This window comes from Rhea americana, unplaced genomic scaffold, assembly GCF_003343005.1.
Source record: "Rhea americana isolate MKP2758 unplaced genomic scaffold, rheAme1 scaffold_420, whole genome shotgun sequence".
Taxonomy (NCBI): Eukaryota; Metazoa; Chordata; class Aves; order Rheiformes; family Rheidae; genus Rhea; species Rhea americana.
This window is the reverse complement of record NW_028186558.1, coordinates 29,340-41,226: the sequence shown is the minus strand read 5'-3', so window position 1 is coordinate 41,226 and position 11,887 is coordinate 29,340. Positions and strand designations below refer to the sequence as shown.

Here is an 11,887-nt window from a genome sequence, read left to right as displayed (position 1 = left end):
ACACACACACACAAAAACCCACAAACACACACAACTGAAATGTATAGGAAGAGTCGGGGGCCAAGACGCCCAGCTCAGCCCTGGCCTCTGCGGATCCCCGCGCCGCAGGGCGGAGGAGACGGGGGAGCGCGCTTACATTCCTCGCCGGAAGCAGCAGGTTAAGGCAGGGAGCACGTGGTTTCCTTGGCCCTGCAGAGCCCTGGCACGGGACCCGGCGCCCCAGGAAAGGCGGCTCCCGGGTGCTGCTCTCGGAGTACGGCGCTCCCTCCGGAGAGGCACGGAAATGCCGGGTGCTGAGGGGACCTTTGGAAGGACCCACCAACCTAGCTGGAGCAGACAGATCCCTGGAAGGGCAGGGGAAGGTTCGTGGAGGGCACCAGCGGAGCAGASAGCTGCCTTGAGAAGGATCCCTTGGAAGCAGGGATCTCTGCTCTGGAAAGAGCCACGGGGTAGAAGATGCCCGTCCTCTGGTGGGAAGCATTGGGTTAAACCTCTGCTCCAACACTTGCCGAGGGCAGCCAAGTCTTTCACATCACACACTTTAAAAACCTCAAGGAAAAAAAAAAGGACTAACATTAAAAAAAAAAAAAGTTTGTACAAGATTTACACATTGGATGAGGGAGATAGTGCTTCAGCAAGGAGGGGGTTAAAATATCCTCTTCCGCTTCAGATAGGAGTCTGCGTAATGCCCTCCGAGGCCCTGCGAATGCTGTCCGACGTAGCAGCCCTCGGGGCTGGGCTCAGGGGATGGCAGCAGGTGGGAAAAGGCCCGCTTCTGGCCGCCAACGGGGGTCTGGAAGAGAAAGATGCGGYGGTCAGCCCAGGAGAAGCGGCGCAGAGACGCCGGCGAGCTCGGGGGCGCCCAGTTCCGCTCTGACCTTTGAATGGGAGCTGTGTGAGTGGCTGTTTGGTCCCAAGCCCAGGATACTGTCTCCAGAGCCCACCGGTGGCATCCCAACAGCCTAGAAGAGAGAAGAGCTGCATGGTCAGCTGCATGGGTCTCGCCAGGGCAATCACCCCACCAGGCCAGAGCAGAGTATTTCCAGGCATAGGGGACACCAGTGGAAGGTCTCTCAGCCAACGGAGACTGAAGCAGCAGCTCACCTTGTTCAGGTGACTCTGCTTAAGCCCAGCTTGAAGGCCACTGGTGAAGTACGAACTGGGAGATCCTGAGTAGAAGGGCGGCAGGGGCGGCCCCAAGGCGCCTCGCTCGAACCCCGGTGACGCTGCTGCTGAGATCTGGAAGAAAAGCAACTCCACGTTACAAGCAGGGACAAACAAGGGCCCTAAGAGACATGGCCAGCACCGGCATTGGCATCTCACGAGCTTCCCCACCCTCCTTTGGGCTCCTTTCTGCTGGTTAGATCCCCRTAACGCCTGGGGAGGTTTACCTTGTGCCTGCTGTGCCCAAAGCCTCCCACGATGGGCCCAGYGTGGTCTCTCGTCTGGGGATAAATTCGGGATCCCAAGTCCTTCCGGGAAAGGAGACAGACAGACATTATTGGGTGCTGCAGGCAGTGAGGGCCATCTATAGGCTAYGCAACGAGGGAGCACCCAGGCATCCCACTCCAGCTCCAGGAGCCYGAGGACTCTCCCCCACCAGACCCTCGGATACCCACCGGCTGGTAGTCAAAGGCATAGCTGTCTCCTGCCAGCCCAGGGGAGGGTAGCAACGGGTCGGACTGTGAAATCCTGGGGTTGGAGACGTTTCCGAGCACTCCGGCTTTCAGATTAAAGGCTTTGCTGGCACCACCTACAAGCACAGCGTTACCCATGAGCAGGGAGGCAGGGTGCCAGGCAGGGGTGGAGCTGGCAACCCGCCCTGAACAGGCCTGCTCCTCCCTACCCTTCACCCCTGGGGAGAGGCAGCTCCGCCATGGAAATTCACAGCCCCAAGGATTTCCTCCTCCGCTTGGAGGAGCCATTCCCAGAAGGACGGGACAGCCAACAGCACTAACATGCCCCTTTCCCCATTCCTCTGGTCACGCACAGCCTCGTCCCGTCACCCACCTCCAAGGCTGTTTGCCGGAAGGAGACTGTGCAGGTTTAGATAAGGGTTGAGAGGGATCTTGAAGTCTTTGGGCGGCTCCCCCAGCAGCGAGACCTACAAGGAAAACAGTCAAGGGAATCAGACTGCACCTCGAGAGGCAGGAAGGGAAACCAACATTAAATTACAGCAGAGGACTATGACAGTTCACCGCAGCACAGAGCCTGGAGGTGCCACCGACTTGAAGGATACCCCGAGACACCAGAACCACCACGGCACGGCAGGGGCAGGACAGCCTGGCTGCTGACGGAGCCAATTTCTTACCCCGGACGCGGGAGGCCCGTTCTCGCTCTGCTTTGGTTTCTGGAGGCCACTGATGACAGATCCCAGAATGGAGGTGGTGAGACCCTGCAGGGCAGGCGGCGTTACCGTCGCAGGGGGCAGCTGGGGCACCTGCGTGCCCATCACAGAGCTCTCGCGATCGACCCCCACGGGTCCCAGGAAAGGTGCCAGGGGCACATTTCCAGAAGGCAAAATAGGTGACTTCACGTGCCCCTGTGCCATGTCACCGGCCAAGGGGCCACCTGGAGAGAGAAAAACAGCAATGGCACCGCTTCACAGGTGCCGGCTCCCAGCCCCACCTGGGTTTTCAGCCTCTCTCTCCCTCTCCTTGATGCTATGCAAGCTGCCTTGCCCCAGAGAGCAGCTACGGCCTCATCTAGCACTGGCATCCATCGCTTGTGCTCCGCCAAGCCACAGATAAACCCACCCCAGCTCCCTCCACTCTACCCACCCACCTCAAGGGGTCCCCCGAGGCTTTCCTACCCCCATGGCACAGGGACTGCTGCCTGGGGAGACGTCCTCTGYGTCTCAAAGATGCACCAAGCCCAGCAATCTCTGCACGCGTTCCTTCCCCATACTCGAGAGGAAGCAGAAGCGACACCCGGCTTGCAGCAGGGGCTGCAGGGACGGCTCCTCGGGRCGGACCCTGCGTCACAACCCGGCATCGAGCTCTTACCTGAGGGGAGCTCCCCCAGGAGCTGGCCRGCAGGCTGGGCCGGCGCGCTCGCCAAGCCCAGGGCGCCGTGCGTCAGGGAGCTCAGAGGAGAGTCGCCCAGGATCCCAGGCTTCTGCAAACAACAGCAGGAGATTAACTCTGGGCACAGCACCGGGGCTGCACGCTGGGGACAGAGTCAAGCCGCGGGAGCACTGCAAGAAGCCAGCCGTCCATGGCACAGGAGAAACTTGGAGCAGAGCGTGGGGCCCGAAGCTACAAAGGCATCAGAACAGCTCAAGGCCAAAGGCAGCAGCTGGCCGTCCCATGAGGAAGCACCTCATAGTCCAACGGCTCAAACAGCTTCCCCTTCCAGGCCCCGCTGCCACGCCAAGGGCTGGAGCAGGGAGCGAAGGCCTTCCCAAGACCTGGGCACAGATCAGCCGTGAGAAAGTGGGGTTCATACGTTCCCGGACAGTGAAAATAAATTGCCCGGTCACTCTGGAGGAAGGAGGCAGAAATTGCAGCGCTTGTGGGAACCAGCCGGCTGCTCAGGGGAGCGGACGAAACCTGGCAGCAAGCATTCAGTCCAGCAGACAGCACGCAGACACGACGGACTCGAGATCGTGACCGTTAGCTAAAGCTCGGCACGCACACACTGCACGGCTCAACTGTTACGGCAAAGCACAAAGAGGAACACGCCACAGCCACCACTTGTCTCTCTATTGACACATTTGCATTTCAAAGCTCTCCCTGGAGAGCCCAACGGGAGACGGCTACAATTTCACGGTTCCTTAAGCAGCAAATACAGAGAAGAGCATCAGGGAGCTACTCCCCAGCTCAGCACCGGCTTTTCTTCAAATTGGGCCATTCAGGGGTGGAATAAAGGTCCCCACGAGCCCTGGGCGGGAAATGCCTGCTGACCTGGTAAGTCCAGAGCGAGTCCAAGAGAGACACGTGCTCACCTCTCCTCACACACCCAACGAGCCCCCGGCAGCCAGCGCCGCCCCAGCACCTCCGCAGCCCCGGCCAAGTGAAGGGAGCAGCTTGTCTGAGGCCCCTCGGCAGAGGCGGAAGCCAGACGGACTGCTCAGCTGGACCCCCGCGCCCCTCGGAGAGGAGCCAGCCAAGCCGTGACCGACCACAGGCCCCTGCGGAGCTCCCCAGCAGCCTCTGCCCTCCAGGCGCAGAGCTGCGCACTCCAAGGTGAAAAGGAGCATGCTGGAGCAGCACCTTGCTTCTCCCCTGTAAGCCAGGGCAGGGGACTGCTCCGGTGTACCAGAATGATCCTCCCACAGGGCTTCCCTCGCCTGGGCCTGGCCGTGGTCACTGCCTAGTCCTAGAGGATCTGGGCCAGGCGCTGGGGGAGTCCTGGCACTGCCCCGCCGCACCACGCACACGGCACAGCACGCACAGGCTGCCTCCTACCGCTCACATGGAATACGGCTTGGTTTTCCTTGTTCTGCAGCAGCTGTGTCCAGACCTGGTTCTGCAGTAACAGGGAGTTCCCAAGCAATGCCTTCTGGGGCAGAAAGCACAGCGAGAAAGACCAGAAAGACAGAGGTCACTCAAAGGAAGGAGATGAAAAACCAGGTGCACTATGGTTTGAAATGAAGAAAGAGATGCAGGGACAGCAAGAAGCAAACCAGGCAGATTTCTAAAGCGGTGAGAAGTTCTGACTCCTTTCTCTACTTGAGTGCCTGGTAACTAGGGAGAAGTAACCAAGACATTCAGAAGACACCACTGAGGTGCCTGAGCCTGACTGGAGATACTGGGCAAGGCAGACATCGGGAGTGCTCACACTGACCATGCAAAAAGGTCACACTAATGTGGAAACCAGCAATCAGTAAAAGTCTGGCAGTGGCACGAGTCTGTTCTGCAGAAAGGCACAGCTAAAGTACTTAAAAAAGGGGTACGTGCACAAAACAAGACAACCACCTTGTCGTTAAAGCAGTGAAGTTTGAAAGACCTCAAGCAGCAGCAGACATCTCCTGACCCCAGAGCCAAGGGAAACTCGCAGCAGCGAAACCCCCACGTACCTGCTGAGCCTGGGTTTGGTTCTGCAGCGCGAGCTGGAGGAGAGCCGTGGAGAGGGCTGGATTGGCGACGAGCGGCATGGATGGAGCAGCACCAAGGATCCCTGGAGAGAAGAGAGGCGCATTGAACTGTCTGCCACAGCGAGGAGGCCGAGCGCCTTTGCTCTTTCGCGCAGGAGCCAGGCACGCAGCCTTACCCTGTTTTCCTCCAACAGCTCCATGAAGCAGGGGGTTGAGCAGCAGCTGGAGCGAAGCAGGATTTCCCAGACTGTTGAGAATCTGGAGCATATTTGGTTCGGGCAGGAGCCCTTTCCCACGATTCAGTGCCTTAAAGAAAGGAAGCAATTTAAGAGCAGACACCTGGTTGAGGCTTCCACCACAAGAGGCCAYGGAAAACCTGCCGATTTCACCCTGTGCTCTCAACACCAACGCCCTCAGTGAGGCTGCACCCAAGGGTTTAGATGGAGCGTAGGGAGGGAGGGAATCACTGACCCAAAACAAARCTGAGGCCCTCACATCCCCCAAGTCGCTGAAAGCCTGTGCCCTGCAGCAGCCATGCAATCACGTYGCTATCAGCCGTCCGCGCCTTGGGGCGTGAGGATGCGTTCGGCTCAGAGCGCRCACGGAGGAAAACAGACCCTTCCCGAGCAGCTCGACGTGGCACTCCCCACTCGCACACCGATGGCTGAAGGGGCAAGCCAACAAGCACAGCACGCGACAGGCAAGGCTCTCTACGTCGAGCAGCCGCTCAGTTTCTGCGGCAACGAACGTTTTGCTGTGAATTCTGCTCCTGTACGCAGGAACCCCTTAGCAACAGGATATTTTGCGCCTGACTTTCTTCCACCAGATCCTTAACCTGGAAGCGCTACAGGCTGGGGTCTCCGTGCTGGCTGGCCCCTGCAGCATGCAGTAGATGCCCAGAAGCAGGAGCTATAGGCAACAGAAGGGAGCTTTGCAGGTGATCCAAGGGGAAGTCTGCTCGGAGCGGGCATGCTGCCAGTGAGCCGAACTACAACAGCCTGTTCTAGGCTGGATACCCTGGGAAGGTTCAAGAAGCAGCCGCTGCGACCTGTCACGGATGACAGCAGGCCGAGCTGGGGAGAGGGCGTGAGGAGGAGCTAACATACGGTTTGCTCCAAGAGCTGCACGCGCAAGCCTCACCGTTGCCTGCGCAGCGATCAGCGCGGCCAACATGCTGCGCCCAGGAGGGCCGGGGGCGCAGAAGGAGACTCGGACGTGGTTCCCGGCGAGCGGCAAACCATCTGTAGCCTGCTGGACCATCTCCGCCATCTCTGCTGACTCATACTCCAGGACTGCAAAGCCTTTCAGCTGGCCATCCTGACCGTACGCCAGCTACATGAAAACAAGGCCGTGAAAAGGAGGCTTAGCACAACGGGAAGAGAGCGCGCTGGCTGCCAACGCACAAAGGCCACAAAGCCCGAGAGGTCCTCGTGTGCTGATCTGAGCCAGCAGGACCCCAGGGCTCGGCTTTCTTTGGGCTGYCAATCTTCCCAGCACGCGGTCAACCCAGGCGTCGGCGTGAAAACGCTAAGTGCCTGGATCTCAGCAGAGAGCACGGGAAGAGCCAACGGAGACTGCGCCCCAGGCAAAGCGCTGCCTCCCCCTCCCACCACTCACCTGGCAAAATGTCGGCGCGCAGGCTGTGGAGAAGACCTGCCTCAGCTCCTCGAGGTCTGTGTAGTTGTGAGGCAGCTTATCCACGCACAAGCACTTGGAATGGATGAGGTCTAACGTCAGCTGGTTGACATCCGTCCAGTGAACATACAGAGTCCGTGTGCCTAGCTGCTTGCCCAATAAGTCAGACTTTGCTCTGGCCGCAGAATCTTTCTTCATGTATTCTACAAAGCCGTAGCCTTTGGAGTGTCCTGTCTTCTCGCTGTAAACGAGGAAGCAGCGCTCCAGGTTCCCAAAGGGTCGGACTAGCTCCTCAAACTGCTGCTGCGTGTAGAGCTGCGGCAGGTTGGCAATACAGAGCAGCGCATCCGTGGGCTGCAGCTGCACCGAGATCTCCTTGTCCCGGAGTTTGCTCAAGTGGAATTTCTTGATGGCGGACTCGGCCTGCTCCCCGTTGAGCAGGGTGACAAACGCTGCAAGAACAGACAAGCCCAGAGCAAAGCATTAAACCAGGAAACACCGCAAGCAGCAGCAAAATGCCACCGCACATCTCTGCACGGCTGCTCACGCTCGAATCTGCACTCTCAGTCTCATTTTGCCCACAGATGCAAAGCCACCAGCCCAGCCATGGGGACCGGTGAGCAGGGTTGATGTACAGAGCACTAAGCTCCAGGTAACTGGGGATAACCAGCCCCTCCGGCCTCCCGCAACACCGGCACACTGTTAGTGCCCAAAGCCCAGACGTTTCATGCGCTCATGCTTCTCTCAGACAAGGCAGAGCCTGAGCCTAAGCACTGTTTAAGCCACTGAGGTCTCTGCTAGTGCTGGCTGGTTAAATGGGACATGACAACTCTCAGACTTGGAGAACTGTTTAAAGTGAAGACTCATGCAAYGTGTCAGGTGGCCCTTCCCCAGAACCGCATGCCCCTGGGCCTCTGGGGAAACAACGGGGCCTGGGACAGTCCCTCCGCCGCAGAGCTGCCACCAACGGCCTCCGTCCTTTGTCCCAGCCGCCCTCCCCTCACAGCATTCAGCCGGACRGACGAGCGCCCAGCACGACAGCAACCTCATGCAACTCCAGAAGCTTTTTCTGTCCACGAGAACTTTCGAGCGCGAGAGGCTGGCGATGCGCTCGGAGGAGCGTCGCGGGCGCAGCCCTGAGGGGGCCGCCGGGAGGGCGCCAGCGACTCGGCCGAGAACCCACAGTTCAGCGGCGAACAGGAAAAGCATCCCCGTGGTTTCGTAAAGCAATGCAATCCCATGCTGCACGTACAAAGTCTCCTGGGGCTCTAAGCCCCACAGCTTCTAATTTTCCGACTGACGACACTAGCCACCTCACAAATAGGATCCAATGTGCAAAACTGAAGAAAAGACCATACACAAGGCACAGTAAGACCGGGACACGCGCAGCATTTGTACAGAACAAGATCGAAGCGCTACAGGTGCTCAGGCACACGCTCGAGGCGAGACCGCGGCTTCCCGGAGCGCTGGCCCAGCCTTCCCCGAGAAAACATCAGGCAGCAAAAGAGCTGCCAGGAGAYGCAGCAGGGCGCAGAGGGCCGGCTCACCCGCACAGCGCCCTGTGGGGGCTGAGTCCTGGGGGCTCCCGGCTACGGCCTTCGCGCAGAGCTCCYGTCACAGGAGACGCCCGCTCCGCAAGAGCAGCTTACTCACCAGTCCCTTTGTATTTGTCCACAAAGCAGTATTTAAGTTCATAGTCGCTCAGCAGATCGTGAACTTCCTGTATAAACAGAGTTTWAAAAAAAAAGAAAGAAARAGAAAAGTCAGCTACCAGGAAGCACAAAGTGGCAGCAGGACCCTCTGTATCCAGCCCCCTCCTAGGGAAAGYGTAAACCCAGATCTCGTGCTGCAGAGACTCACTCCCCCCAGCAACACTTGTCACTCCACATAGAGCGGTGAAATCCCGCTCCAGCGAGCGCTTTTGAGCCCTCACCCCTCAGGGAAGAGCCGCCCGGATCACCACGGAGAAGCCGCAGCCGGTTCCTTCCCCGCTGCGCAGCAGGAAGCGAGCTGGCCCCAGCCCGGCCRTGGCGCGGGCCAGGAGAGACGGCGCACGCCGAGGCCGCAGGGCTGGCTGCGCCGCTGCCGCCGCGTCCTCACGCAATCACCGGCTCGCGGCTGAGCAAACACAGCCCAGCGGAGCGTTGCTCCAGGGCTGGGCAAGGCAGGTCCGCACAGTGCCGGGCTTAGCAGGAAAGCAGGGGCTCAGGCAGCCCTTGCGGCTGTTTGAACTGCGGTCTGCGCAGAGTTTATCGGTAAGAAAAGTCACCTGGGACACGGGGGTTCTCGCAAGACACCCCGAAGGTGTGCTTTCATCTGCTCTGCTCCCAAACGCGCTGGGAGTAAGGAAGCCAGGCACACTTGATCCAAAATCGGCACCTCCTGGTCCTAATCRCCTTTAGAAATCAACGCTACGCCACGTGCTGAAAAACAGCTTTTTGAATCAATGTTTCTCTGCCTCTTCAGAGCGCCCAAAGGCAACTTCCCAAAAGGAGCAGTGTCACCGCCGTGGTCCCCGGTTTAACACCCTTCAGCAATACCTAGAGCCGTCAGCTGGAAGGCTCCACGCTATCGACAGCTTATTTCCCAAGGCGGACCCGGCAACTGCCAGGCAGCGCACCACTCCGCAGTCGCAGGCGGCTCCTTCCAGAGCAGCATCTTCGAACCAGCCCTTCAGCACGCCGCCGGCGCCGCAGCCCGAGGCGGCACCTTCGCGCCGTGTCTCGCTCGAGACTTTGTCCTCATCTAAGCACTGTAAAGTGATTTATGGGCCTCGAGCCTCTCAGCCACCGCCAGCAGACAATTAACTCCATTTCACAGAGCGGAGAGAAAGAGGYGCAGATAGGGAAATTACTTCAGCGCTGAATTCACAGGAAACGGCGCAGCTAAAAGAAGAATCCAAAAACCCTGATGCCAGGTCCCTACTCCAGCCATGGTGCTGCATCCCTCGGAGAAACACCACAGAGAAAGTGGAAGCAGAGCTGTGTCTGGACTGCGGCACCCTGCAGCCACGAGCAAAGCGCCAGAGATACCCCGGGAATAGAGTTCACGAGGATTTCTGCAAATCCCCACTGCCCTCCCAAACCTCATCCAAGCTCCTCACACGAGAGCCCACCAGGAGCATAAGCTGTGTCAGAAAAAAGCAAGCAACATCTGCTATAAGATATGAGTGCTCCAACCTTTGAGGGATAAATGCAAATATTCATCAGGTTTTTAATAGCTCAGATCAAGCTCATTAAAATTTCTGACTGCAAAATGGATGTTTTTTGCTAGGCTGTGAGCTTTTGCTAAAGAAAGGAGCAGCTGCTATCCCTTTCAAGGTTCGTTCGAGGAGGATGCTCAGGACGTGTTAAACGTGGCTCGTGGCTAGCTGCTTCCCAGAGGCCTGCTCAGAACCAGGTAATCCTGTTTGAGCACTAACGGGAGCCTGTTCCTCCCTCAAGACCTTTGGTAGCAGGAGAGGACCAAGCTGTGGGGCATCAGAGACAGACTTCCCGCACAGTAACGCGCTCAGCACTTCCCAGGCATAACCTCAAATTCAGATTCAAAAACCCTGACTTTAGTTAGATATAACGGACGCCAAAGCAGTTGGTGCAGTACAAAAGATAGATTGAGACTTTCCGCCCCACTGTTTGCGGCRGGACACACCAGGAAGGGCTCCAGGAAAGGACAAGGCGACGGGAGGGAGAGCAGCGCGCCTGGAGAGGAGCTCGCTGCGGAAGAGTCGGACGTGGGGGGAGGCAGCTCGCACAGCCGCGCTGCTGGGGAGCCCTTGGCCCCCTGCTTCCCCTTTGGCTCAGGTAACGGCTGTAACCTCCCCRACACCGGGAATATTAAACACTTCTGAGCTGTATCAACGCCCTGCTCCTTCCAGCAGGCACTGACTGAGCCACTGCAAGGAGGAAGAGCGAGGCCGAAGGGGAGYGGCAGGGCACATGAGAAAAGGTCAGCTGGCACTCGCGAAGGCTGGAGGCTGCAAATCTTGGCTTTCGCGGGCGTGGGAAGGACCAAGGCTCGCATCTCAGCCAAGAAACAACAGTCAGAGAGGCAAACCGAGCAGCGTGCTATCGCCGAACGTAAACAGACCACACAGCTGCAAGGTTACATCACCCAGCACCGGCTCAGGGGGAAAAGGAAACAGTCTCGTTGCTAGAGGATTAAACTAACGAAGCAGGAAGCGTGAAGAGTTGGGGACGCAGCAGCTCAAAGCCAGTGGCCAGGGCAGAGTTCAAAGAGCTCTGCGGGATTGCCAGAGGCCTCAACACAGGATCCGCTGCTGCTACGGGACTCTGCGGCCCTGCCGGTTTCCAGATTCACCTCCCGGCACGTGCGTCTCACCCAGCGAGAGGCAGCCGCCCCATCCTGCTGCCCCCCACATTCCCCCAAACTGACACCCCCTTCCCCAGGTCTCCAACCTTGCCAGTCCCCCTGCCCGCCCCCCAGGCCCTCTCCAATCCTAGGGGCTCATCATGAGGCCTCAACCCTCCACTCAGCACCTGGCTTAGCTCCCGGCCCTGCTGACCCCCTCTTAGGCCCAGACCTCGTCCCCTCCTCGGGCCCAGGCTCAGCCCCACTGACCCGCCCCCCCCAGGCCCAGACCTCGTCCCCTCCTCAGGCCCCACTGGCCCCAAACCTCAACCCCTTTCTCCGCCCCACCACAGACAACCCCCCCGCCTCAGCCCCAGGCTTAGCCCCACAGACCCCCCCACACACACACACACCAGCCCCCGGCCCCATGGACCCTCCCACCTCAGCCCCGAGCTCATGGGCCCCCAGGATCGGCCGTCGCCCCGGTCCCGGGGCCTCTCTTCCGCCTCAGCCCCCGGCCCCGGCCCGCACCTGGTTGCTCACGTCGGCCGGCAGCCCGCGGATCAGCACCTTGCGGCGGTTGCGGAACTGCCGGGCGCTGCGCTCCAGGCGGCTCCGCACCTCGGCCGGGTCAAGCGCCGGCAGCTCCTCCTCGGGAGCGCGGCCCGGGCCCGGGCCCGGCAGCTCCGGGCTCGGCACCACCACGGCGCCCGCCGCCGACACCGCCGCCGCCGCCATCTTCGGCTCCCGCCGCCTCCTGGGACCATCGAGAGGCAGGCGGCGGAGAGAGCGGCGCCAACACGCCGCCGGCCGATTGGCCCGCCGCGGCCGCGCCCACGCGGCAGCATCCTGGACGTTCATTAGACAGAGCGAAAAAAACAATCCGCCAGCACCAGCACCGACGAT

The 11,887-nt window shown here is 59.6% G+C and overlaps 1 protein-coding gene across 3 annotated transcripts; it reads right to left on the bottom strand.

Annotated features, from left to right (window-relative positions):
* Positions 1 to 575: 575 nt before the first annotated feature.
* On the bottom strand, positions 576 to 11,784 carry RAVER1 (ribonucleoprotein, PTB binding 1). Of its 3 annotated transcripts, none has more exons than XM_085315155.1 (15): positions 11,513 to 11,784; positions 8,327 to 8,393; positions 6,656 to 7,125; positions 6,179 to 6,370; positions 5,215 to 5,344; positions 5,021 to 5,121; positions 4,417 to 4,503; positions 3,006 to 3,117; positions 2,312 to 2,571; positions 2,011 to 2,104; positions 1,620 to 1,753; positions 1,392 to 1,472; positions 1,105 to 1,239; positions 879 to 962; positions 576 to 793 (listed from the first exon to the last, which is right to left on the bottom strand). In XM_085315155.1, the coding sequence occupies exons 1-15, from the start codon at positions 11,717 to 11,719 to the stop codon at positions 647 to 649; spliced, it is 2,301 nt and encodes a 766-aa protein (XP_085171281.1). In that variant the 5' UTR covers positions 11,720 to 11,784; the 3' UTR covers positions 576 to 646. The 3 variants fall into 3 exon arrangements, with proteins under 3 accessions (XP_085171281.1, XP_085171282.1, XP_085171283.1); XM_085315156.1 differs by having other exon boundaries at positions 4,417 to 4,500; XM_085315157.1 differs by lacking the exon at positions 4,417 to 4,503 and having other exon boundaries at positions 11,513 to 11,783.
* Between the last annotated feature and the right edge of the window lie 103 nt (positions 11,785 to 11,887).